The sequence below is a fragment of the Nicotiana tabacum genome, chromosome 8 (genome assembly GCF_000715075.1).
Source record: "Nicotiana tabacum cultivar K326 chromosome 8, ASM71507v2, whole genome shotgun sequence".
NCBI lineage: Eukaryota > Viridiplantae > Streptophyta > Magnoliopsida > Solanales > Solanaceae > Nicotiana > Nicotiana tabacum.
Window position 1 is genome coordinate 179,866,724 of NC_134087.1, and position 25,192 is coordinate 179,891,915.

Here is a 25,192-nt window from a genome sequence, read left to right on the forward strand (position 1 = left end):
CCCCGTTCCCCTAAATAAAACTCCCCACGCTTGCTTTAACTAATTTACGACCTACGGGGAGGGTTGGTTCGGGATTTGGAAGGAATTGGGTTGAAATATGCTCATTTGATTTCTTAAGATTTTCTTAAAAGTCTAAGTTTGACTTTGGTTAACTTTTTTAGTAAACGGACCCGGATTCATATTTTGACGGTCCCGGAGGGTCCGTAGGTAAATATGGGACCTGGGCGTATGCCCGGGATCGAATTCCGAGGTTCCCAGCCTGGGTAATGAATTTTTATTAGAAATTATTAGATTGAAATTCTAAGAATTTAATGAAAAGTAATAATGCTTGATCATGTTGGTATCGGGCCCGTATGTTGGTTTTGGAGCCCGGTACAGGTTCAATATAATATTTTCGTCTTGTCTGTGAAATTTGGTGAGAAACGGGACTGTTTGACGTGATTCAGACGTCTGGTTGTAAAGATAAGAATTTGAATATTCTTAAGGATTTCATGCGTTTTGGTGTTGAATCCGTGGTTTGAGGTGTTATTTAAGCGATTTGATCGATCGAGCAAGTTTGTACAATGTTGTTGGACTTGTGTGGGTGATCGGAGTGGAGCCCCAAGGGCTCGGGTGAGTTTTGGGTATGGGCTGGGGGTGAAAAACATCCCAGTTTTTTGGTGTTTCTGTGAGAAATTGCGGTCTCGCAAATGCGAGGAATTTGTTCGCAATTGCGACCTCACATTTGCGAGGAAACCACCGCAATTGCGATGAAGGCAGCAGGTGGGCAGCGTCGCATTTGCTACAATTGCACTGCAATTGCGAACCCTGCAGGGTCCGCATTTGCAATCCGAGGATCGCATTTGCGATGAAAGCAGGAAGGGAGCCAGTTCGCAATTGCAAAGATTTTGCGGCAATTGCGAGTTCACATTTGCGAACCTCATGTCGCAAATGCGACATCGGAGACCTGGGCACAACTTTTAAAAATGGGACTTAGGCCATTTATTTCATTTTATCTCTACACTTGGGCGATTTGGGAGCTTTCAAAGAGGGGATTTCAACATAGCATTGTGAGGTAAGTTAATTCTACTTTATGTGAGTTTAATACTTGGATTTTGGGTAGATTAACATACAAAAATTTATGAAACTATGGGATTAGAGCAAGACATAGGGTTTTGATAAAAGTTAGATTTAACCACGAAATTTGTTATGAAATGAATTAGAAATCATATATTATTGATCCTTAGGTTATAGAGAACAACTTCCTTCGAAAAATTTCAAAATCTGGTCACGTGGGTCCGGGGTCGGATTTTAGGAAACTTGTATTTAAGGTTGGAAAATTGCTTAAATAGCTAGAATATGATCTTGTGAGCTTATATTGACTAGTTCCTGCCTTATTTAACTAGTTTTGGATCGTTCGGCTCCATATTGAGGGTTTGGGCTCGTTCTTGATATTGGAAGTACACTTTGGAGCGAGCTAAGTCTCCTTTCTAACCTTGTATGAGGGAATTGTCCTTGTAGGTGTAATAATTGAATAATTTGCTACTAAATGCGGGGCTACATACACACTAGGTGACGAGAGTCCGTGCGTAGCTACTATTATGTTAATTGTCCGGGTAGCCTAGGGCCCATATCATGCTATATTTGTGAATGTCTCTATATTTTCTTGTTAATGTGATCACTTAAGATATGCTAGAGACTTGGAAAGGAATATAAGCGAATGTATACACTTGTTGGACACTTGTATGAATTCGTTGGAAAATAAATGCGCCTTCATGTGTTTTTCTTGATATTAATTGATATTTGTGGATCAAGCCGATCGCCTCGGTAGAAATAAATGCATCTATGGTTCGCGCCATTCGAACCTCTGGCAGTGCATAGTTTATTTTTTGTTGGATCGGGTCGTCGACCTCGGCATAATGTGCGCATGATATCTACGTAAACTTTTATCCATGACTTGTTCTGCCAAATATTTGAAATGTAAATGCCTAACCGTAAAATTGTTATGAACATGACTTATTACCTCTTGCTATAAACTGTTGATTATTTGTGACTCCTATGCTTAGCATACTACTTTATTATATTATTTGACCTTAATAAGTATCAAGTCGACCTCTCGTCTCTACTTCTTCGAGATTAGACGGGATATTTACGGGATACATATTGTTTATGTACTCATACTACACTTTTGTACTTAATTGTACAGGAACTGAGGCAGGTACATCTGGCTGTTAGTCTGGTGCGTGCCCCTGATTCATAGTCCGAGACTTCGACGGTGAGCTGCCCCTTCCTGTGCCGTCCAACAGCTTGATGGAGTCTTTCTTTACTTTTGCTGTCTATTCTGTTTCGGACAGTAGGATAGTTTTATTGTTTTGTACATTCTGCTAGTTGCCCACTACTTGTGACATCAGGTCTTGGCACACACATTAGCAGACTTTTATTTTGGGGTTGTATGATTACTTTTGGCACATTGTTGTTCATTTCTGGTTTTAACTTTAACTTAAGGAATTACTGCACTTATTTTTGGTAAAAGTAAAATGAGAACTTAATTATATTTCCGTGTTGGCTTGCCTGACAATGGTGTTGGGCGCCATCACGATCTATTAGGGAAATGGGTCGTGACATTTATTTTTCTTCGTCTGGGCATTATGGAGTGATAATGTATTGCTAATATAGATGATTCTTATGAAATTGATTTTATTAAACCTTACTACATATTTTAATAAGAATTTAATAGATAAAATTTTATTGATTTCAAAATCTTAAATATTTAAAAAATTAATGTAGAAGGTATTTAGTCCAAAAAATAGGTTATTAATGTTAGTCTTTTTTCTATGAGTTCTTCTGTTTAATATTTTGGGGTATTTTGGTCTATCGATATTGTATTTGTGCTTTTATAAAAATATATATACTCTCTTTTTTCTAAATGGATTTGGACAATATAATACATTCTCAAATTAAATTAGTAATAGGACAATACAATATTTTCAAATTAAATTAACAATAAGAATTTTTAAGAAGTATATCCTAAAAGTAATAGAATTACACGGCTAAAAATATGTCTCAATCGCGAAAGTAATTATACTAATAATTATGTAACATTTTCCTAAAGGTATTGGGTTTACATGCTAACATGTAGTATTATATGTTTATGCCCGAAAATAATTATATGATTTCTGCATCTGGGTATTTTGAAGAGTTTGTGGGAATAGTGTTTTATAAAATATAGAAAAAGAATAAAAAATAATGATATGAACTCCTATTCAAGTTGAGACATTAACGAACAATTTCCTGTGCAAACAATAATTCTTCGACCACACTTTATTTTAGACTTGAAATATCACTTAATTTTAAATTCTAAAATTTTAACTTTTGACATTTTATCCAACGATAGAGTTATTTAGCGAAAGATATCTTAACAGTATTTTGGTTTACCAACATTGTATTCGAAAATATTGCATTGGAATCTTGTCATGTAGGATTTTTAACGTGCAATATTATATCCTAAAACTAATAGGATTATAAGGCTAATATTTAGAATTTCGATTATATCCTTTTATTATGAATTATTATGCTTAATATTATAAAGTTATTTTTGTAAAACGATATTATATTTATATTTTTATAATAATATAGATATAGATATATATATATTTAAACTACAAATTCTTTGTTATAGGTGGGCTAACAAAACCACGTTCAAAACAAAACAAGTTATACGGAGTACAAAGTAAAACAAAAGAAAATTTTGAAAAAACCGCGCTTCCCTTTCTCTGGATAATGGAAGCTTTGTTTGTTTCTCAGTCATGCTAGCAAAGCCGAACTTCTTACATGTCCGCCTACGTTTGCCTTTCTCAGAATTTGCGCTTCCAAATCTTAAATACTCAACTTCTTCAAACACCCTTTTGAACGCCGGCGCTAAAACAAACAAATTCTTGATTTATTGTAACACCCAGATCGCAAATAATGGCCGAAACGGAAACATTAAAGAAGCTGAATCCATTTTCAACCGTATGGCCACCAAAAATATCGTTTCTTGGACCGCAATGCTTACGGCATATTCCCAAAACGGGCAACTCAAGAAAGCTCGTGCACTGTTCGATGAAATGCCTGAAAGAAGTGTCGCTTCGTGGAATGCGATGCTGACGGCTTATATGAGAAATAGAGTTGAAATTGATGGGATATTCAGTTTTTTTCAGCTGATGCCGGAGAGAAATTCGGTGTCTTTTGCTGCAATGATTACGGGGTTTGTTAATGCAAGGAGGTTTGATATGGTGGAGAATTTGTATAATCAGACTCCTATGGTTTTGCGGGAACCTGTTTGTTCGAATGTATTGATAAATGGGTATTTGAAAGTTGGAAAGTTAGACGATGCAGTTCGTGTTTTTGATGGTATGGTTCGAAAAGATATTGTTTCTTGTAGTGCAATGATTGATGGGTACTGCAAGAATGGGAGAGTTATTGAGGCTCGGGAGTTGTTTGATGCGATGAAAGAGAGGAATGAGGTCACTTGGGGTGCTATGATTGATGGGTATATGAAAGTTTGTTGTTTCAAAGGTGGGTTTGAATTGTTTCTAAGAATTAGAAGGGAAGGTGATGTGAGATTGGAGCCTACTATACTAACGATCATGTTTGAAGCTTGTGGAAGATTTAGTAAACATCAACAAGGTTATCAAGTCCACGGATTGGTTTTCCGTTTGGGATTTGAGTTTGATGTTTTCTTGGGTAATTCACTGATCACTATGTATTCTAGATTTTGTTGTGTAGATGCAGCTAAACGTGTGTTTGATTCGATGTTAAGGAAAGATGTCATTTCGTGGAATTCTCTTATTACTGCTTTTGTTCAAGCTGGAAATCTTGAAGAGGGATATGAGCTTTTTAAAAGGGCTCCGGAAAAGGATGTTGTTTCTTGGACAGCCATGATCACAGGGTTTTCTGAAAAAGGGTTGACTGAAAAATGTGTTGATCTATTTGCAATGATTCCCGAGAAAGATGATGTTGCATGGACAGCTCTTATCTCTAGTTTTGTAAATAAAAGGGAATATGAGGAGGCTTTTCGCTGGTTTATTAAAATGCTTCAAAGTGAAGTTAGACCAAATCCTCTAACTTTAAGTAGTATGCTTAGTGCTTCAGCTGGTCTGGCAATGTTAAATCAAGGTCTGCAAATTCATGCTTATGTTATGAAAACGAATATGGAGATAGATCTGTCTATCCAAAGTTCTCTTATCTCAATATATTCCAAGTGTGGAAGTTTAAATGATGCCTACAGGATCTTTAAGCTCATAAGTTTCCCGAATATTGTTTCTTTCAATGCGATGATTACTGGATTTGCCCAAAATGGCTATGGCAAAGAAGCAGTTAAGTTGTTTGACCAGTTGCAGAATGAAGGTGAGCAACCTAATGGTATCACTTTTCTAGGGGTACTTTCAGCCTGTATGCATGCTGGGCTCGTAGAAGAAGGATGGAACTACTTCAAATCCATGAGATCATTATACAACATTGAACCGGGGCCTGATCATTATACTAGCATGGTTGATATCCTCGGACGAGCTGGTTTACTTGATGAAGCAGTTAATCTAATAAATTCAATGCCATTCAAGACACATTCTGGGGTTTGGGGTGCTCTTCTGGCTGCCAGCAAGACTCACTTGCGTCTTGATCTTGCAAAGCTTGCAGCTCAAAGGATTTTGGACTTAGAACCAAGTAGTGCAGCTCCGTACGTGGTCTTGTCAGACCTGTATTGCATTGTTGGAAAGAAGAAAGATGAGGAACAAGTTAGGCTGGCAAAGAAATTGAAAAGAATAAAGAAATATCCAGGTTGCAGTTGGGTTTTGTTGAAAAACAGCGTTGGTTTATTTCTCTCCGGAGATCAGTCCCATTTGAACTTTGAAGAGATCAGCTGCACATTGTGGACAATTTTGGATGAAATGAAACAATTAAGTTGCATAGACCATGACCTGTTACCACATTAAAAAATGATAATTAGTGTGAGAGAAGGATGTCCTCAATTATAACGCTTTTCCACCCACACAACTAAAACGAGACTGTCATTTGCATGCCGTATATCCATATGTTTTTCTTGGATGGTTGAAGAGGATAATTGGTGTATTAGCAAAAGCTGTAGATATTTTAAGATACCAGTTTGGGTTCTATAGTCAAGTGATGCCTTCTGGAAGAAATTTAATGAGTTTCTAAAGGGCATTACCAGACATTCTCCATTCTGCAATGTTTGGCAAGTGGAAGTATAAAAAGATTGCCATCCTGACTTATTGAATCACTGAGATGATAACATGTCAATAGGTCCAAGGCCTGCTTAATTGAAAGGTGTTAGTAGTTATTATCGCTTGCATGGTCCTCCTGCTAAGTTTTTGAAGGCAGAGTTACAGCATCATGTACAGCTCTCCCATCTGAGAGGTTGCCCCTTTCTCCCTGGTTAGTTTACTCATTCCTAGTGCCTACATTTTCTATTAAATTTTGAAAATAGAGAGGTAGAGTTAGGAGCTCAACATCGGAAGAGCACCCTTCTTCGCTTTGGGAAATTTGAGTTAGCTATTGTGGTTTTTATCCTGCAATTTAATCACTCAATTGGATAGTGATTATGTTCCTAACTTAAAATCTGTCTATACATTTTGAAGCTGCAAGTCTGCAACCTTTTTTCTTAACCAATAAGTAACTTTATTTTGTAAAGTATAGGGATTATTCACAGCATAACATTGTAGACAGGAATTATTCACAGCACATGCATAACCTTAGCATCCTTGAGATTGGTAGTAGCTGCAATAAAAAACAGACAAAAATGACAGTACACACTTTAGCTAATTTCCACATCCACCTTTACAACCATCATCCCTATCTCCAGCATATTTGCTGCTACACCTCCACTGCAGTCACTTCCTCTGTATCATTATTGATGAAAGCTACTGTGGCAGCTACAGCAGCAGATGCCCCTAAAATAACCATTCCACCATCTTCTGTTACACTGCTTTTGGGTCTTTCACCATTTTCAAGCGTCACGACATGCTTGTAGAGAAGGAAAGCCTTGACGTAATTGGTAAAGTTGTTGTCATGTGATCAGGAGGTCACGGGTTCGAGCTGTGAAAATAGCTTCTTACAGAAATGTAGGATAAGACCCCGGACCTCTTGCATCGGGAGCTTAGTGCACCGGGCTGCTAAAAAAAACGACATGCCGGTAGAGGAGATACAGAGGATTCATATTTCTTGTCACGTTGCAGCGCCTTTTCTTTCCACCACAATGGACAGAAAACAAAATCAACATTGGCAGCATCAGAGCTGCGGATGGTCAGTGCAGTTACATATGCTTTCTCTGCATTTGATCCGCAGATGATCTAGAAATGTGTAAATTAAAACCATAATTTCAATCTACTACGTATAAACTAAAGTCATGCAAGTGAGAACATTTTGTTGAAGTCTAGAAGAAGAATAATTGACATCTCTCATCTAATCTTATAAGAAGTGATTAAGGTAAGTATTGTATTTAGGAAATTACATACTTTTCTTGAAAAGATTTAAGATAAAGCTAATGGATTAATTTTAGCAATAGTAACATCATGCGTCATTTGTTTTTGGGATAATACATAAATATCCCTCCCACTTGTCCTGTTTTTCATCTGTACACCTCAATTTTGCTGCGTCTTATTGTCCCGTAAATTATTTTGAGTGGTGTTAATATCACTTTTTCACTTTATTTTCATAAACAAATCTTTTTCCACTACAAAACCCGCAGAAACCTTCGAGCAAAACTACAACTATACATAATACAACCACATTTTCAACTATCAAGAACTTCTTTTAATATTTTTTTCTCTTCTTTAACGGAGAGTCCAATTATCTTGACTTTGACATTTCTATCAAAACAAGCTTTAAATATAATATGAGCGAAATTACAACTTGAAATTGGAACATTAAGTACTAAAAATAGTTAATTACAATTTGACCTATTCAAAAACCTTCACCACAACCACCACCACTGCTGCTGCCATGACCACCCCCTCCACCAAAACCACCACCACTGTCACCTTGAAAGCCGCCACTACTCGTATTACATGTTATGTTGATCAGAGTAGCCATGGCAATAGTACCATCATCAGGTTGATGGGCCAAAACTCTATTCCCTTGGCTTGCAATATTGGTTCCTGCGGGAAGCTCGTCATTTTTCTGCTTCTTGCTGGAACTAAATGCACAGCAAATAAAGAAGACAAGAAACGCCACGCACGCTGGCAGGACCGAGAAAAGTATCATAACAGATTCCTCCATGTTAATTTTAACCCCACAAACTGTTGGAAAAGTTGCAAGAATAGAAGACTGCGACTTTGATTGTGAGTGTAATTATTGTCCTTAAGGAATTTATGCTTCTACTCTATCGCTGCTGGTTGTGTGAAAGAATTTCTTCAGAAGTTATAAAGAACGAAACTCAAGTTCAGAAAAATTTGTATTTCCACAAAATCACGTTGAGAATATTTCAGAGCGAAGAAAAGAAAGGAAAATGTGATTGTAGTAGTACGTTTTTAAGGAATAATATAATTAACCAGCCTTTCCTTTCTCAACAACTATAGCTATACCACTAACGGAAACAATAACAACTTGGCAGAAATTTCAAGAAGACTGCTGCCTGTTATATATTGAGATCTTTTGGTTTATGTACTTACGTAATTTCTGCATGAACACACGTATTTGCACATGAAATTTGGGAATATTAATACAACTTGATTTTTTTATTATATCCACCTTGAGCCGTCATTGACTTTCCTGAAATTTACTTTTGGGTGATAACTGTGTTTACCGTAAAACAGTGCAGTTGAATTTATAACGTGGTTTATAGACAAGCAAACTGATTTGATCCGAAAATGATAAATGAATTAAATAAAATGCAAGACTTGACGTTGTAATCGAGATAACTAGCAGATAGCTTGGTTCCGGGAGCAAGGCTTTCGTAGGCAGCAATAAGAATAACGTTAGACAAAAAAATAAAGTATTATTTAGCTTGAGAATATTGGGTAGAATAGGTTTGTCAGAATTTTCGTGTCTTACAATGGTTATTGAAGCCATTATATATAGCTATACCTAGGAACAAGGTCCTAGCATCAAACACCTCTTAAATGACAATAATGTGAGCCATTGATGAATATGTAATGGCAGGTCATGAATGCCAAAATTCTCCGTAATGCCTGTGTATTTAATACTGAGGAATATTCTTCATTGAATGTCATCTGGTAACAAATATTTGTTTGCTCCCGTTGATTATGTTCCTTTCGGGATCTATTCAGTGCCAACCGAAGTTGTTGTCCTCGGTCTTGGTTTCCACTCGCTTCATCTTCCGTCTGCCTCAGTTTCCACGTGTCACGACGTCATTCGAGCATTTAATATGAACCGATTTGACCCTATACAGAAATTTTCCCTGCTTTCCGGTGGCACAACTTTGTGTCACCGGAAAGTTGGTAAAGATTCCTTTCTTGGCGGAAAATTTTCTGAACCCTTCTAAAAAGTTTCTGACGCTTGATAAAATGCACGTCTTCTCGCATTTAATACCCCGAACACGTGTTACTCCACGATTTAGAAATATTTTCGCCAGTTCTCGAGGTAATCATAGTCATAGTTTTAGCCGCCTATTCCTTTACTTATACGTCTTATTCTTCTTCTTCTTCTTCCACTTCTCACAGTTTCATAAACTCTTCTCAACTTCTTTGCATTAAACTTCTTTCTGCTACTATTTTTCTTTGATCTTTTATTCTTCTTTAAAAAAACTCTTATCACCTATACTGATTATGGCTTCTTACACTAATTTTTCCAATAACTCCGGTCTTCTCTTCGGTGGGGGCCCGAAGAGGAGCAAAGACAAAGATGTCTATGTTGATGTTGATCCTTCCATGGCGAGCACGATCATTCCCAAATATCTCAACATAGCCTAGGACTTCGAAGAGAAGTTCCCTACATCAAACTCTCAAACATGAGCTATTGGTAAATATCCTTCATATGTTCGCCCTTCTAGTATTCCTGTTGTGAAGGAGGACTGTGACTGCCATGCTCTAAACATCATTACTCCCGATTTGGTGGAGCGAGTGACCTTTACTAAGAAGGGCTTCACGTACGTTTACACGTACCCCTTTACTTGGGGTTTGTTTTCTTTGAGTGGGGAACTTGACCCTGTGATTTTAGAATTGTGCCACCGGTACCAGGTTTGTTTAGCTCAGGTTGTAGACATGTGATTTTTGACCCTTCCCAAGATTTTTTATATTTTAGCACGTAAATATTTAATTTAGGCCTAATATAGCTATTTCAACTAATTTTGACTTTTTTTACTTTATTTCTTCACAAAAAAAAATTACAAAAATATTTTAGTTTACGCATCTTTCATAAATTTAAATAAAAAATATACAAAAATAGTAGCTTATTTTTATTTTTATATATAATCTTGAAAATACAAAAATATCCTCATATTTTAATATAGTTTAGTTCAATTAATTAAAATTAATTTTATATTTTTTATTATAATTGTATATAATTTTAGAAGGAGGAATTAGTTTTGGGTTGGTTTACCCCGTCTTTATGAATCTTGTAGTCTATTTTTTTAGCCTTTGGCTCAATTCTCTTGCCCATAATTTCCAAACCCATAACTCCTAGGCCCATACCCCTAACCTAATCTCTACCCCTATATAATAGGACCTACACCTAAATATACACACACCTAAAAACCTTACGGAATCCGTCGTTCAGCAGAAAAGACCCCACCCCCTAGATTTTTGTCTTCCTCGCACCCCATCCCCAATTCTCTGAAGAACAAAAACCTCTCCTCTTTACATATCAAGAGATCCCCTCACCCCCTATAATTTCCCTTAAGCTTCAACGACGGAGACTTCTGATCTTCATCCTCACATTCTACGAGAAATCAGCCGCAACACACACACAAAGCCATCATTGTCTCCTTCATTAGAGCATCTTGAAAACTCTATCTTCACAGCCATGTAGAAGCTCCAAGACCTCACCTAAAATCATCCCCAAAACTCCATGAAAACACTATAAAAATAAAAATAAAAACCCAGCTCAAATTCTGCCCAAAACATCGCACAAATACTGCAGCTCCAAGGTTGAGTTCGAGTCCGCTGGCGAGTTTAGGTTCGAGCGAGCTTCGGTCTTGGTTCGTGAGTCCCGAACAAGTTTTGTTGATATGATTGATTTAGAAACTTTGTACTGATTTGAACATAGGGAAATAGATTGGTTGTTGATCTCCCCGGTCATAATTGCTGGTAATTCTTTTTCCATTCTTATGCTTTTGCTAACTTGTAATTAGGCCTATCTTATCCTTTTATTTTGTGTTGTTACGCTTTTTTTTTTATATTTTTCTTGAAATGGGTATTGGCCGATTCTAAGATTGCCTTTGAAATTGAGTTGTAGAGATGAATTTGGGTAAAGGGAAATTAAAAGATTGTATCTCTTTAAGTAATCATTTTGGGTGCCGTTGATTTGGGTTCTTTGATAGATAGTTAAGAATGAAATTTTTTAAGTATGATGATAGTTCAATTTTAAAGGGGATAGCTTTCTGTAATGGCATTTAGCATCTTCATTATGGCTAAAAGGTGCAACTTTTTGGATATAGTACTTATAAGAAAGAATTGCAGAATGCAACAAAAGTTGGAACTTTTTATGCACCTGTTTTATGGTTGGTAGATCTTGTTATCTGGTTGGGTTGTTACAACTGAAATAGTTAATTGGGGCATCAAGCTAGTCACTTTATAGTTTTGACAATCTAGGTGTTTTTGGTTAGATGTAGTTTGGAGGACTGCTTATGATTTAGAGGTAGCTTAATTACTTAAATTTTTGCAGGGAGAACTTGGGTAAGAAGAGAAAGGGAGTAGATATTTCAGTTACTTGTCAAAAAAATGCGAGTCCATTCACAGTAGTCAGGTCACATTTATCGCTTGAGGATTACTCGCGAAGGAAAAAGAAATCTATGTCATTGAAAATTCTAGCTGTTGTAGGAAGAGTGTAATCATAGGAATAGTCACTTCCCCGCCTTGTGGGAGTGCACGTTCATGGTCACCTGAACGAGGTCTTAAAAGGAAAATAGGTTTCCTTGATTCAGCCATTCGTAGCTTTCTTTAGGCACAACTTAATCTATTATCGTGATTGTGTACACGTTCGCGTAGTATGATTATGATCCTAATAAATAAATCGAGGTATGTGTTTGCGCAACTTTGACCAAACTTTCTTAATAAATAAACAAAGCGTTATTAATTTTGGACACGTTTGCGTGACATGATTTTTGACGCGCCAAAAGAAAAGAATATACGTACGCGTAACTCAATTCTTTAATTACGAATAATCAAGTTATTTAAAAGTGGTTAATAGATAAATGCACATAGGTCCTGAAAATGAATATTTAAATAATTTAAGCCAAGTATAAATTGCTAAGCGACCGTTCTAGAACCACGGAACTTGGGAGTGCCTAACACCTTCTCCCGGGTTAACAGAATTTCTTACCCGGATTTCTGTATTCGTGGACCGTAATTAGAGTCAATTTCCTCGATTCGGGATTTTAACCGGTGACTTGGAACACCATAAATTATTCCAAGTGGCGACTCTGATTTTAATAAATAATCGCGTTCCGATTGTCACTTAAATTGGAAAAAACTCCCTTATACCCTTTACGGGGTGTAGGTAAAAAGGAGGTGTGACAGCTCTGGCGACTCTGCTGGGGATCGAACCCAGAATCTCTGGTTCAGGGTTCACGAATTCGAGCTTATTAATGCGATTTTTATTTGGCTTTATTGTTGATATTGCTGTATTTTGTGGACTTAATGTGCTAATTGTCATTTACCGCTTTGATATTACTTGAACTGTATTTAAATATCTTCTTACGTCACCCCTCTGAGTCTTCTAAAAATGGTGCACACGTTCGCGTGACCCGCTTTTTCTGTAGAAATTATACCAAATAGATCGAGGCTGGGCCAGCAACAAGGCCGGGTAGAATTTAGTGCTCCTGGTACGTTACCCTCTCTTCGGGCCCAGTTGTCTGCTCGGGTAAGCCAGGTCTAGAACAATACACCCAGGTTTTAAACCTAGAATAACGCAGCCTCATGCTGGATCCCTAGTAGGAACGCTTGTTTGCATCACGTGCATTTGACTTTGGAGACTCAACACAGGGTTGGGTCCGTCTAGGACAGGTTTACCCAAATTAAAAGATCATCCTGATGCATCTTACGTGCGCATCTGTTTGTTTCAGCTTGCATGTTGACCGACTTCTAGAATAGGGAAAGAAAATCAAAAAAAGAAATAAAAAAAAGGAGAAAGAAGAAAAAAGAAAAGAGAGTGAGAGGTAGGTATTTGAATGACCCTGAAATTCTATTGAAATTTTGAAGAAAAAAAAAAGAAAAGTCATTTCAAAATAAGTCATATTTTTCTATTGCGTCAAAACGGGCGAACTACGCGGGTCTGATTCTCACCGGATGTGAGATACGTAGGTAAACCTCATCGGTTCCGGCCCATAATTTTCAAAAATCCAAAAATATTTTCGTTTACTTCCTCTCTAGAAAAGTCTTTTTTTAGACCCCAATTTTCAAAAAATCCAAAAATATTTTTCATTCCTTGCTTCTTTAGAAAGCCTTTCTTTTAGACCCTAATTGTTTTTAAAAAAAATATATACAAAAATATTTTCTTTTAATTTCTTCCAAAAATCCAAAAATATTTTCATTCTTCTTTCAAAATTCAAAAATATTTTCTTTTTTAGAAGCATTTCTTTCATAAATTCAAAATAAAATTCCAAAAATATTTTCTTTTTTCTTTAGAAGTTTTTTTTTTGAAATTCCCAAAAAAAAACTAAAAAGAGGAAAAAAAAAAAAGAGGAAAAAAAAATCTTTCTTCTTTAGTTTGCAATAATGCTGAAGAAAAATCAAAATCCAAAAATATTCTCTTTCTTCTTTATAAGTTTTTCTTTCGAAAAATGAAATGAAAATTCAAAATTCAAAATTCAAAAAAATAAGTTGGTTTATTTCCTTTATTCATGATCTTCCCGAACTACGCAAGATCTGATTCATGTTCCCACATGATACGTAGGCAACCTACATCAGGTTCGATCAATCGAAAAAAAAAGAAAAAAAAAGTGAAAAAAATGAAAAAATGATGATAATAATATGGACTAACTGAGTCCATTCTAACATGTTTTGTTTTGAATTGTGAAGAAAGTTGAGGTGGTCGGTTTGTGGTAAGCCGGAAACACAAAATCCAAGGAAAAATGATAACTGACATCGAAGCTGTTACAAGTTCTCAAGAGACTCAGGTTCAGAGGGTTCAACAAGAGTCTACTGTGTTTGAGAAAAATAGAATACTGAAACAACAAATGACCGAAATGTGTCAAACATGGGCCAGTGGTCAAGGACAGCCTCGTCATGAGTAACAATTTGCTACACAACAAAAGCAGTACCACTCTCCTGAGTACCACTCGTACTCGTTTGATCTTCCTGCAAACATTGAGAAGCCTGCCCGAAAGATGGTATAGGAAGAAATGACCCAAAGAGTGAAAAGTTTAGAACAACAGTTGAAAAACATGCAAGGGTTGGCAGGTCAAAAGAGTGTTGCCTTCAAAGATCTATACATGTTCCCCAATGTCCACTTACCGCCTGGTTTCAAGACTCCCAAATTTGAAAAGTATGATGGACATGGAGACCCCATAGCCCATCTGAAATGGTATTGCAATCAACTGAGAAGTGCGGGAAGAAACGAAGACTTGCTGATGGATTATTTTGGGGAAAGCCTTACGGGAGTAGCCTCCGAATGGTTTATGGATCAAGACACATCTCACTGGTATGTCTGGGATGACATGGCACATGCCTTTGTCAAACGGTTCCAATACAACATCGACATTGCCCCAGACTGCATTTCCCTTTCAAACCTGAAGAAGAAACCAACTAAAAGTTTCAGGGAATATGCCATTAAATGGAGAGAGCTTGCAGCTAAAGTTAAGCCACCCATGGACGACCACGAGCTAATCACTGTCTTCCTTCACGCTCAAGAGCCAGATTATTTTCAAAACATGATGTCCGCAGTGGGCAAATCCTTCTCGGAAGCAATCAAAATGGGAGAAATGGTAGAGAATGGTCTTAAGACAGGCAAAATTAAAAGTCAAGCAGTTTTTAAAGCCGCAACTCAGGCTGTCCGGGTTGAATCTGATAATTTTAGCGACACAAATGAGAAGGTTGAGGAAATCATGATGACATCAGGGTCGAGAAGAGGTCCCAGGAGAACATCTCGAAGGTATGAGCAGCCTCCTCAAGTTTTCCATGACTCCCCTGAGCAGTATTATCCACCTCAGAACCCTCAATACTCTGTCGCTCCACATCAATATGTTGTCCAGCCACCAAAACACCCCAGAAGGCGAGCACGAGCATCACAAAATCTCCACCAACCTCCACAAAATTTTCAGGTACCCTATAACCCACATCCAGGCCAGAGGTATAGAGGGGAACAAAAGTTGAAAGATAATTTTACACCAATAGGAGAGTCCTATGCAAGCTTGTTTGAGAAATTAAAGCATTATGACATGATTGCACCTATTCCTCCAAATCATGTGGACCCACGTGCAAGAAGCTTTGACCCTTCTAAAAGGTGTGAATACCATTCCAATGCCTAGGGGCACAATGTTGAAAGTTGTCGGGATTTGAAAAGAGAAATAGAAAGGATGATCCAGGAAAAACTGATTGTGATCCAAGATAGTGGCGCCCAGAGTATCGTGCAGAATCCTTTACCTGCACATGATGATGCACACTTTGTGGGGATGATGCGTGGTAACATGGAGTATGAGAATCCTCTCGGGAATTTGCTAACTGAAGTTAATGATTTTGAAATTGGAGAAGGCTCTGCTGATCCTGATGAGCAAATTTGTGGCTAAATGTCAAGCTTAGCAATTGTAAAGTCATTCCCTCCTTACTATGAAGGAATCTTGGTAGTTTGTTTTGATGTTTTTTCTATTATCTGGGTTATTTCAGGGTTGTGATCCAGATTTTATTTGTTTTATTGAGTCAAGCCCTTCTATCCCTCCATTTCGTTTGTGTGAGTCTTGTCTTTCTGTTCTTTTGCTATTTTCATTAGCCGGGTTATTTAGGGTTGTAACTCGGATTTTAGGTTGTTTGTCTTGTTGTTTACTCAATGAAATACAATTTTTCCTTTTGTGTCATTCCATGTTTAGTTCTTTTCCCGCTAGTTTCAATGGCATGACATGCATGCGGAATTTTTGTCCAGATCTTAGAAAATTGATTTAAGTTTGAATTGGACAACTGAGGAAAAGGCATTTTTAGGATGAATAAAGAGTTGAAATACTTTGGAATTAAGGTCGAGTAAAGTTCACCTTCAAATCATTGTGAAGATCGGGCTTGAGGATGTTTAATCAATTGAAGTTTGTTGGAAAGTTTGTCACTAAGGTATGAAGAAATGTCTTGTGACCACGACACACCAAGAAGACAGTCATGTTCATCAATGCCGTGATTGCGAAAGGATACTATGTTTAGCGTTCTCAAGACTGGGAGGCCTTTTTTCTGCTACCCAAACACTTTATACCCTTTTGTCACCCCTTTTGAGCCTGTGTTATTTTCTTTGACTACCCTCTTTTGGAATCAATTTTAGAGTCAAACAAAAAGAAGAGAAAAAAGAAAAAAAAGTCAATGCCCCAAGAGTACAAACTGGGGCAGTTCTTTGAAAGTTCAAGTGAAAAAAAAAAGAAAAAAAAAAGAATTGTCAAAGGTCCATGCCCTAAAAAATAGAAGCTGAGGCAAACAAAAAAAAGGAGAAAAAAGCAGAAAAGAAAAAAAAGGGAAAAAGAAACAAAAAGAATGAAAAATAGTTTAGGTCAGATGTTGGAAATACGTTCGACCTGATTCCTTTTAAGGATACGTAGGCAGCCTCACGGTTCAGTCCAGCCAAAAAAAGAATTCAAAAAAAAAAAAAGATCCAAAAAAATCCCCATTAGCTGAAACTGGGGCGGAGATTTTATTTCACTTTTGAAAGAGTCGATTCCAAGAGTTGTAAGTCCACAATCCCTCATTTTGAGTTTATTTGGAGCCTTCATGCCGACCTTTCTTTCTAACCCTATCCAAAAAACCGTCCAAATAAAGACCTCCCGATATGCCTTCAAGAATGCCAAGAGAAGTATGAAATGAGCAACGGTTGTCACACGACATATAACATTTCAAGTTACTCACAAAAAGTAAGAAAAAGAAAAGAAAAAGAAAAAGAAAAATGAGAGAGTCTTACTAGTGAAAACTCTCACGGGTACTGTAAGGCGACGATAAGCAGAAATTAATAAATGAGAGAGACTTGGTGGTGAAAACTCCTCGAGGCACCACTAGTCGAAGGTGAGTCTCGAAGCTGATACAAAGGATTGGTACGAACAAGCTCGACCTCAAAGGTCATAAGAATGGTAAAAGGGAATATTGGATTAGTTTGATAGATCAGGCCATTGAGTCCAAAATGCATGTCATGATCATTAAGGCTAGTTATATAAAAAGAAAAAAGAAAAAAAAACTCTTCCTTCTGTCCTTCCGACAGGGGGCATTTCTTATTAATACTTGTTTTTGCATCATTGTGTCCTCTACTCCGAGTCAGTCCTTGTCAAAACAAGCAAGAAAAGATTTCAAAACCTGCTACCAGCTTTTCAGTTGCACAAAGTGAATTTGGCCAGCACACTCAGTAGTTACTGTCAATATACCTTGAGGATTCATGCAAAGGCTTCCCCAAAGAGACTCTTGTCAGCCTATTTGGTGTAAGCAAAGATAACTTGTGATTCTCCCTGACAGACAAATTGCTCAAAAGCAGGAAGTCATTCAAGATATCAGAAAAGGTCATCTAAGAAAAGATCTCTAGTTGGGATAACTTCGAATGGTACCGAGTGTGAAACAATTAGGGTTGGTGTGAAACAATCTGAGTTGGTGTAGAACAAAAGTCTTTTGAGGCCGACTCAAACTGATTGAGCAGAAGCCAAGCTGCCCAAGACTCAAGGCCATAAACCGACCACCATTTTCAAAACTGATGAATTTTTTTTTGTATGAAACAGGAACAAAGCAGTGCAAGGAAAGTGATTCAAAAAGAGAAAAAATGAAAAACAAAAAAAAACAAAAAAAAAACAAAAAAAGGAGAAGAAAAGGGAAGACGAGAGGAGCCGACAAAAGGAAGTTTCTCAAATCTTTGCCTTTATTTGTCTTGCTATTGTGCATCAAAATCTTAATATGATGAATCTTTCTCCTAAGATACCAAAAAAAAGAGACCCAGTTTGATGAATTTTCTCCTAAGATCAAAATCTTAGTCTGATGAATCTTTCTCCTAAGATACCAAAAAAAAGACCTAGTCTGATGAATTTTCTCCTAGGATCAAAATCTTAGTCTGATGAATCTTTCTCCTAAGATACCAAAAAAGAGACCTAGTCTGATGAACTTTCTCCTAGGATCAAAATCTTAGTCTGATGAATCTTTCTCCTAAGATACCAAAAAAAAATGACCTAGTCTGATGAATTTTCTCCTAGTATACAAAATCTTAGTCTGATGAATCTTTCTCCTAAGATATGAAAACCTAGTCTGATGAACTTTCTCCTAGGATAAACGTCTTAGTCGGATGAATCTTTCTCCTAAGATACCAAAATAAAAAATAAAAAAAGGACCTAGTCTGATGAATTTTCTCCTAGGATTAACGTCTTAGTCTGATGAATCTTTCTCCTAAGATAGAAAACCTAGTCTGACGAATTTTCTCCTAGGATATTTTTTAAAAAAAAGAAGAAGTTTGGATTTGAAAAAAGGTCAATTTTTAGTTTTGTTAAGTTATCAATGTTTAGTTTTCTTGAAATCAGGGGCCCCGCCTGGAGAATAGGGTCAGTCTTTACTTTAGTCAAGCTTAGTTTATAGTTTTCCTAGTCTATTCTTTAGTTTACTCTCATCATTGCATTAATAGTACAAGTGGTTTACAATTTTGCTAACAACTCACAAATTTTCCTAGTGCAAACTAGGACAGAAAAATTTCTTTTGTTTTGTTTGTTTTGTTGTAATCAGATGCCCACCTGGAGAACAAGGGAAGACAACTCAAGTTTCAAGGGAAAGCAGTTTCGAAGGAAGATAGTTCAGGTTTCAAGGGAAAATGGTTCAAGGGTGCAAGGGAAAACAGTGTCAAGCAACAAGAAAAGACGGTTCAAGTTCAGCAATCAGGCGCCCGCCTGGAAAACAAGGGAAGTTATTTCAGAATTCAACTCAAGTTAGAAGTAGCAGAAGCTCGCGGCAAGAATGCGAGTCAACAATCCAAGATGATCAACAGAAGTTAGTCACAATCCAAAATAATAAAAAAAAAAAACAAAAAGAAAGACAAGAAGTGAATCCGAATGCAGAAGTTAATAAAAGATGTGAGCTGCTCAAGACAGGGCTGAGGTCACAAGCTCTGCATGTCCCGTTTTGGTCTGAAAAGTTGAAGAAGAACGAACTAGCACCTGCAACTAGCAAGCATCAAGATTCAAATCCAAAGTCTGTATGAAGAACCATTCAAAACTCAAGATCAAGCTTCAGAAGACTTATAGATAGAAATCTTGTAACTCTTAGTTGGTACGCTTAGCTAGTCCTTTCCATTTCTTGATTTTTTTTATGTAATAACGGGACTGCGGACCGGAACCTCGGCGGAATGGCACCTCAATCGTCTCTTCACCTCGGCATACTCCATCATCTCACCCACCTCTGAACTACACGTGACCTGATTCCTTTATAGCCAAGGATATGTAGGCAGCTCAAATGCCAGAGCTCGGTCACATTCCCCTCTCTTTTTGTTTAGTCTCTCCAAATAAGGGCCGGTTCAAAAAACCTGTCTAGTCGTTCTTTGTCTGAAAATACTTCGTCTTTCTAGTCAAAGAGGGGCAGCTGTAGACATGTGATTTTTGACCCTTCCCAAGATTTTTCATATTTTAGCGTAAAATATTTAATTTAGGCCTAATATAGCTATTTCAACTAATTTTAACTTTTTTACTTTATTTCGTCACAAAAAATGAAAATTACAAAAATATTTTAGTTTACGCATCTTTCATAAATTTAAATAAAAAATATACAAAAATAGTAGCTTATTTTTATTTTTATATATAATCTTGAAAATACAAAAATATCCTCATATTTTAATATAGTTTAGTTCAATTAATTAAAATTAATTTTATATTTTTTTTATTATAATTGTATATAATTTTAGAAGGAAGAATTAGTTTTGGGTTGGTTTACCCCGTCTTTATGAATCTTGTAGTCTATGTTTTTAGCCTTTGGCCCAATACTCTTGCCTATAATTTCCAAACCCATAACTCCTAGGCCCATACCCCTAACCTAATCTCTACCCCTATATAATAGGACCTACACCTAAATATACACACGCCTAAAAACCTTACGGAATCCGCCGTTCAGCAAAAAAGACCCCAACCCCTGGATTTTTGTCTTCCTCGCACCCCATCCCCAATTCTCTGAAGAACAAAAACCTCTCCTCTTTGCATATCAAGAGATCCCCTCACCCCCTATAATTTCCCTTAAGCTTCAACGACGGAGACTTCTGATCTTCATCCTCACATTCTACGAGAAATCAGCCGCAACACACACACAAAGCCATCGTTGTCTCCTTCATTAGAGCAGCTTGAAAACTCTATCTTCACAGCCATGTAGAAGCTCCAAGACCTCACCTAAAATCAGCCCCAAAACTCCATGAAAACACTATAAAAATAAAAATAAATACCTAACTCAAATTCTGCCCAAAACATCGCACAAATACTGCAGCTCCAAGGTTGAGTTCGAGTCCGCTGGCGAGTTTAGGTTCGAGCGAGCTTCGGTCTTGGTTCGTGAGTCCCGAACAAGTTTTGTTGATATGATTGATGTAGAAACTTTGTACTGATTTGAACATAGGGAAATAGATTGGTTGTTTATCTCCCCTGTCACAATTGCTGGTAATTCTTTTTCCATTCTTATGCTTTTGCTAACTTGTAATTAGGCCTATATTATCCTTTTATTTTGTGTTGTTATGCTTTTTTTTATATTTTTCTTGAAATGGGTATTTACTGATTCTAAAATTGCCTTTGAAATTGAGTTGTAGAGATGAATTTGGGTAAAGGGAAATTAAAAGATTGTATCTCTTTAAGTAATCATTTTGGGTGCTGTTGATTTGGGTTCTTTGATAGATAGTTAAGAATGAAATTTTTTAAGTATGATGATAGTTCAATTTGAAAGAGGATAGCTTTCTGTAATGGCATTTAGCATCTTCATTATGGCTAAAAGGTGCAACTTTTTGGATATAGTGCTTATAAGAAAGAATTACAGAATGCAATAAAAGTTGGAACTTTTTATGCACCTGTTTTATGGTTGGTAGATCTTGTTATCTGGTTGGGTTGTTACAACTGAAATAGTTAATTGGGGAAACAAGCTAGTAGCTTTATAGTTTTGACAATCTAGGTGTTTTTGGTTAGATGTAGTTTGGAGGACTGCTTATGATTTAGAGGTAGCTTAATTACTTAAATTTTTGCAGGGAGAACTTGGGTAAGAAGTGAAAAGGAGTAGATATTTCAGTTACTTGTTAAAAAGATGTGAGTCCATTCACAGTAGTCAGGTCACATTTATCGCTTGAGGATTACTCGCGAAGGAAAAAGAAATCTAAGGAAATTGTCATTGAAAATGCTAACTGTTGTAGGAAGAGTGTAATCATAGGAGTAGTCACTGCCCCGCCTTGTGGGAGTGCACGTTCATGGTCACCTGAACGAGGTCTTAAAAGAAAAATAGGTTGCCTTGATTCAGCCATTCGTAGCTTTCTTTAGGCACAACTTAATCTATTATCGTGATTGTGTACACGTTCGCGTAGTATTATTATGGTCCTAATAAATAAATCGAGGTATGCGTTCGCGCAACTTTGACCAAACTTTCTTAATAAATAAACAAAGCGTTATTAATTATGGACACGTTCGTGTGACATGATTTATGACGCGCCAAAGGAAAAGAGTATACGTACGCGTAACTCAATTCTTTAATTACGAATAATCAAGTGATTTAAAAACGGTTAATAGATAAATGCACATAGGTCCTAAAAATGAATATTTAAATAATTTAAGCCAAGTATAAATTGCTAAGCGACCGTGCTAGAACCACGGAACTCGGGAGTGGCTAACACCTTCTCCCGGGTTAACAGAATTCCTTACCCGGATTTCTGTATTCGCATACCGTAATTAGAGTCAATTTCCTCGATTCGGAATTTTAACCGGTGACTTGGAATACCATAAATTATTCCAAGTGGCGACTCTGATTTTAATAAATAATCCCGTTTCAATTGTCATTTAAATTGGAAAAAACTCTCTTATACCCTTTGTGGGGTGTAGGTAAAAAGGAGGTGTGACACAGGTGGGCCCCTCAGTAAGGCGAATGGTGGCCTGTCTGCGGCGGGTGTGCTTGAAAATGAAGGAGCCTCTCACCTTGGATCATATGTTAAATCTCTACTCCCCCAAAATCTTCCGTGGGGGAGTAATAAATTTCAGCAAGCGTGACCACCATGCTTTGCTTACCGGTATTGATGATGACAATAACCATAGATGGATGGAACGGTTTGTCGTCATTGCCACCAGGGATATCACCTCGGCCACAGCTCCATCTTTCCCCGAATCCTGGACTCGTTCACGTAAGCTTAAAGTTTAAAGCTTATTTCTTTTCTAGAAAATATGCTGCTTTATGTCATTGCTAACCCTTCTTCATTCATTATTTTCAGCAACTCGGTGGACACCACCAAGGATTGAAGGCCTTGATTGGTGGGTCCAGTAGATTCTGGACATCACTATGCCAGAGACCTGTCGGTAGAAGGAATTGGCCCCCAAATACGGGTGGAAGGCCAAGAATCACGGTAAACAAACTCTCCCTTTACTCCATCTTTGTACGTGAGTAAATTTACTAACCTTACCTCCTTGTTTGATTCATGTCTCTCGTATAGTTCTATTTTTGTCCTTAAGAAGGATATTTTGGTCGATCCTGCAGAGGTTGCGAGGTTGTTGAAGGAGGCTCTCACCCGAACTGGTTCTCTTGGGTTTGCTTCCGATGCAGGTGCTTCATCTCAGAGTCCCCGGTCGGAGAACAAGCAACCAAAAATATCTTTGGGGTTCTAAGCTCTTCAGATTGAGCATTTTGTTGAGCTGATGAAAAACGTTATCTCCTTTGTAGGGAAACCCCTTCATCACTGACTTCCCCATCATCGTCAATAACCACAGTGGTTGCGGTTGGCCGAGGGCAAAAATAGGAAAGTGAAGAAATCCATGCCCAAGCCACCCACAACCACTGTGGTTATTGACGATTATGTAGAAGCTAGTGATGAAAGGGCTTCCCTACAAAGGAGACAATGACCTTCATCAGCCCAACAGAATGCTCAATCTGAAGAGATTAGAACCCCAAACATATTTTTGGTTGCTTGTTCTCCGACCGGGGACTCCGAGATGAAGCACTTACTTCTGGTGCAACTGCTCATATATCTACTACATTACAGGGATTCCTTACGATCCAAACAACAAATCCAAATAAGGATTTCTTGTTCAAGGGAAAGGCTCCAATTGAAGGTATAGGGACTTATCGTTTGATCATGGAGACTGGACATCACCTTGATCTATTACAGACTCTTTATGTACCTTTATTTTCTAAGAATTTGATTTCTCTTTCAAGACTTGATGTTTCTGGATTTGATTTAAAGTTTGGAAATGGATGTTTCAATTTATATAAGAATGCTATTTTTTATGGTTCTGGTTTTCTTAGTGATGATTTATATAAATTGAAACTCGATATTGGTTTTTCTGAATCCCTTCTTACTGTTCAACATAATGTTGGAATTAAACATAGTTCGCTAGATGAAAGTTTTGCTTACTTGTGGCATAGACGTTTGGGTCATATATCCAAAGAAAGGTTAGAAAGATTAGTAAAGAATGAGATTCTTCCGAACATAAATTTTACTTATCTTACTATATGTTTGGATTGCATTAGGGGAAAGCAAACCAAGCATAGTAAGAAAGGTGTCACAAGAAGCACCCAGCTTCTTGAAATTATACACACCGATATTTGTGGACCCTTTGATGTTCCATATTTTGGTGGAGAAAAATACTTTATAACTTTTATCGATTATTTTCACGTTATGGATACATCTATTTGCTAAAAGAAAAATCTCAAGCAACAGATGCTCTCAAAGTGTTTGTTAATGAGGTTGAAAGGCAATTAGATAAAAAGGTGAAAAGCATTAGGTCAGATAGAGGTGGTGAATGTTATGGAAAATATAATGAATCAGGACAATGTCCAGGTCCATTTTCAAAGTTCCTCGAGGAACGTAGCATATGTGCACAGTATACTATGCCAGAAACAGTTCAACAAAATGGTGTTACAGAAAGGCGTAATCGAACACTAATGGATATGGTTAGGAGAATGATAAGTAATTCCTCATTACCCAAATCATTGTGGATGTATGCTCATAAAATCGTTGTATATTTATTAAACAGGGTTCCTCGTAAGGCATTTTCAAAGTCCCTTTTTGAATTGTGGACAGGAAGGAAACCTAGTTTAAGGCACCTGCATGTTTTGGGTTGCCCAGTGGAAGCTAGAGTTTATAATCCACAAGAAAAAAAATTAGATTCTCGAACAGTAAGTGATTACTTTATTGGTTACCCAGAGAAATCTAAAGGGTATGTGTTTTATTGTCCAAACCATAGTTCGAGAATTGTTGAAACCGGTAATGCAAGATTCACTGAGAATGGTGAAGTTAGTGGGAGTGTTGAAAAATAAAGTGTGGCAATTAAAGAGGTGAATGTCAATATTCTATTACCCATGAATGTGCCTACTTCCACATAAATACCAAATATTATTCCAGTTGTTGAAGAACACTTTGACAACACCGAACAATATTTGGATGAAATACTTCATGAAGAAACTAACTCATAAATATCTGACACAAATGAATCACAAGAAATACCATTAAAAAAGTCTCAAAGAGTTAGAAAAATGGCTATTTCGGATGATTATGTGGTTTATTTGCAAGAGTCAGATTTTGACATTGGTCTTAATAAGGATCCGGTTTCATTTTCACAAGCCATAGAAAGTAATGAGTCTGACAAATGGATTGATGCCATAAAGGAAGAGTTAAAATTCATGGAATATAATAAAGTCTGGGATTTTGTTGAATTGCCGAAAGTTCTAAAAGAATCGGGTGTAGA

At 37.1% G+C, this 25,192-nt stretch overlaps 1 protein-coding gene and 1 long non-coding RNA gene across 4 annotated transcripts; both read left to right on the plus strand.

Annotated features, from left to right (window-relative positions):
* The first annotated feature begins 3,671 nt into the window (after window positions 1-3,671).
* On the plus strand, window positions 3,672-7,583 carry LOC107820296 (pentatricopeptide repeat-containing protein At1g53600, mitochondrial-like). Its single transcript, XM_016646557.2, has one exon. It carries the CDS (start codon window positions 3,786-3,788, stop codon window positions 5,949-5,951), a length of 2,166 nt encoding a protein of 721 aa, XP_016502043.2. The 5' UTR covers window positions 3,672-3,785; the 3' UTR covers window positions 5,952-7,583.
* Window positions 7,584-20,162: 12,579 nt separating this feature from the next.
* On the plus strand, window positions 20,163-23,732 carry LOC107811258 (uncharacterized). Of its 3 annotated transcripts, none has more exons than XR_001653876.2 (4): window positions 20,163-20,923; window positions 22,340-22,635; window positions 22,723-22,854; window positions 22,942-23,732. It is a non-coding gene; the product is annotated as an uncharacterized LOC107811258 (long non-coding RNA). The 3 variants fall into 3 exon arrangements; XR_001653877.2 differs by having other exon boundaries at window positions 22,986-23,732; XR_001653875.2 differs by having other exon boundaries at window positions 20,167-20,923; window positions 22,723-23,732.
* The last annotated feature ends 1,460 nt before the right edge of the window (window positions 23,733-25,192 follow it).

Coding starts and splice junctions, on each gene's coding strand:
- LOC107820296 (XM_016646557.2), top strand. CDS start 3,786: ATGCTAGCAAAGCCGAACTTCTTACATGTCCGCCTACGTTTGCCTTTC.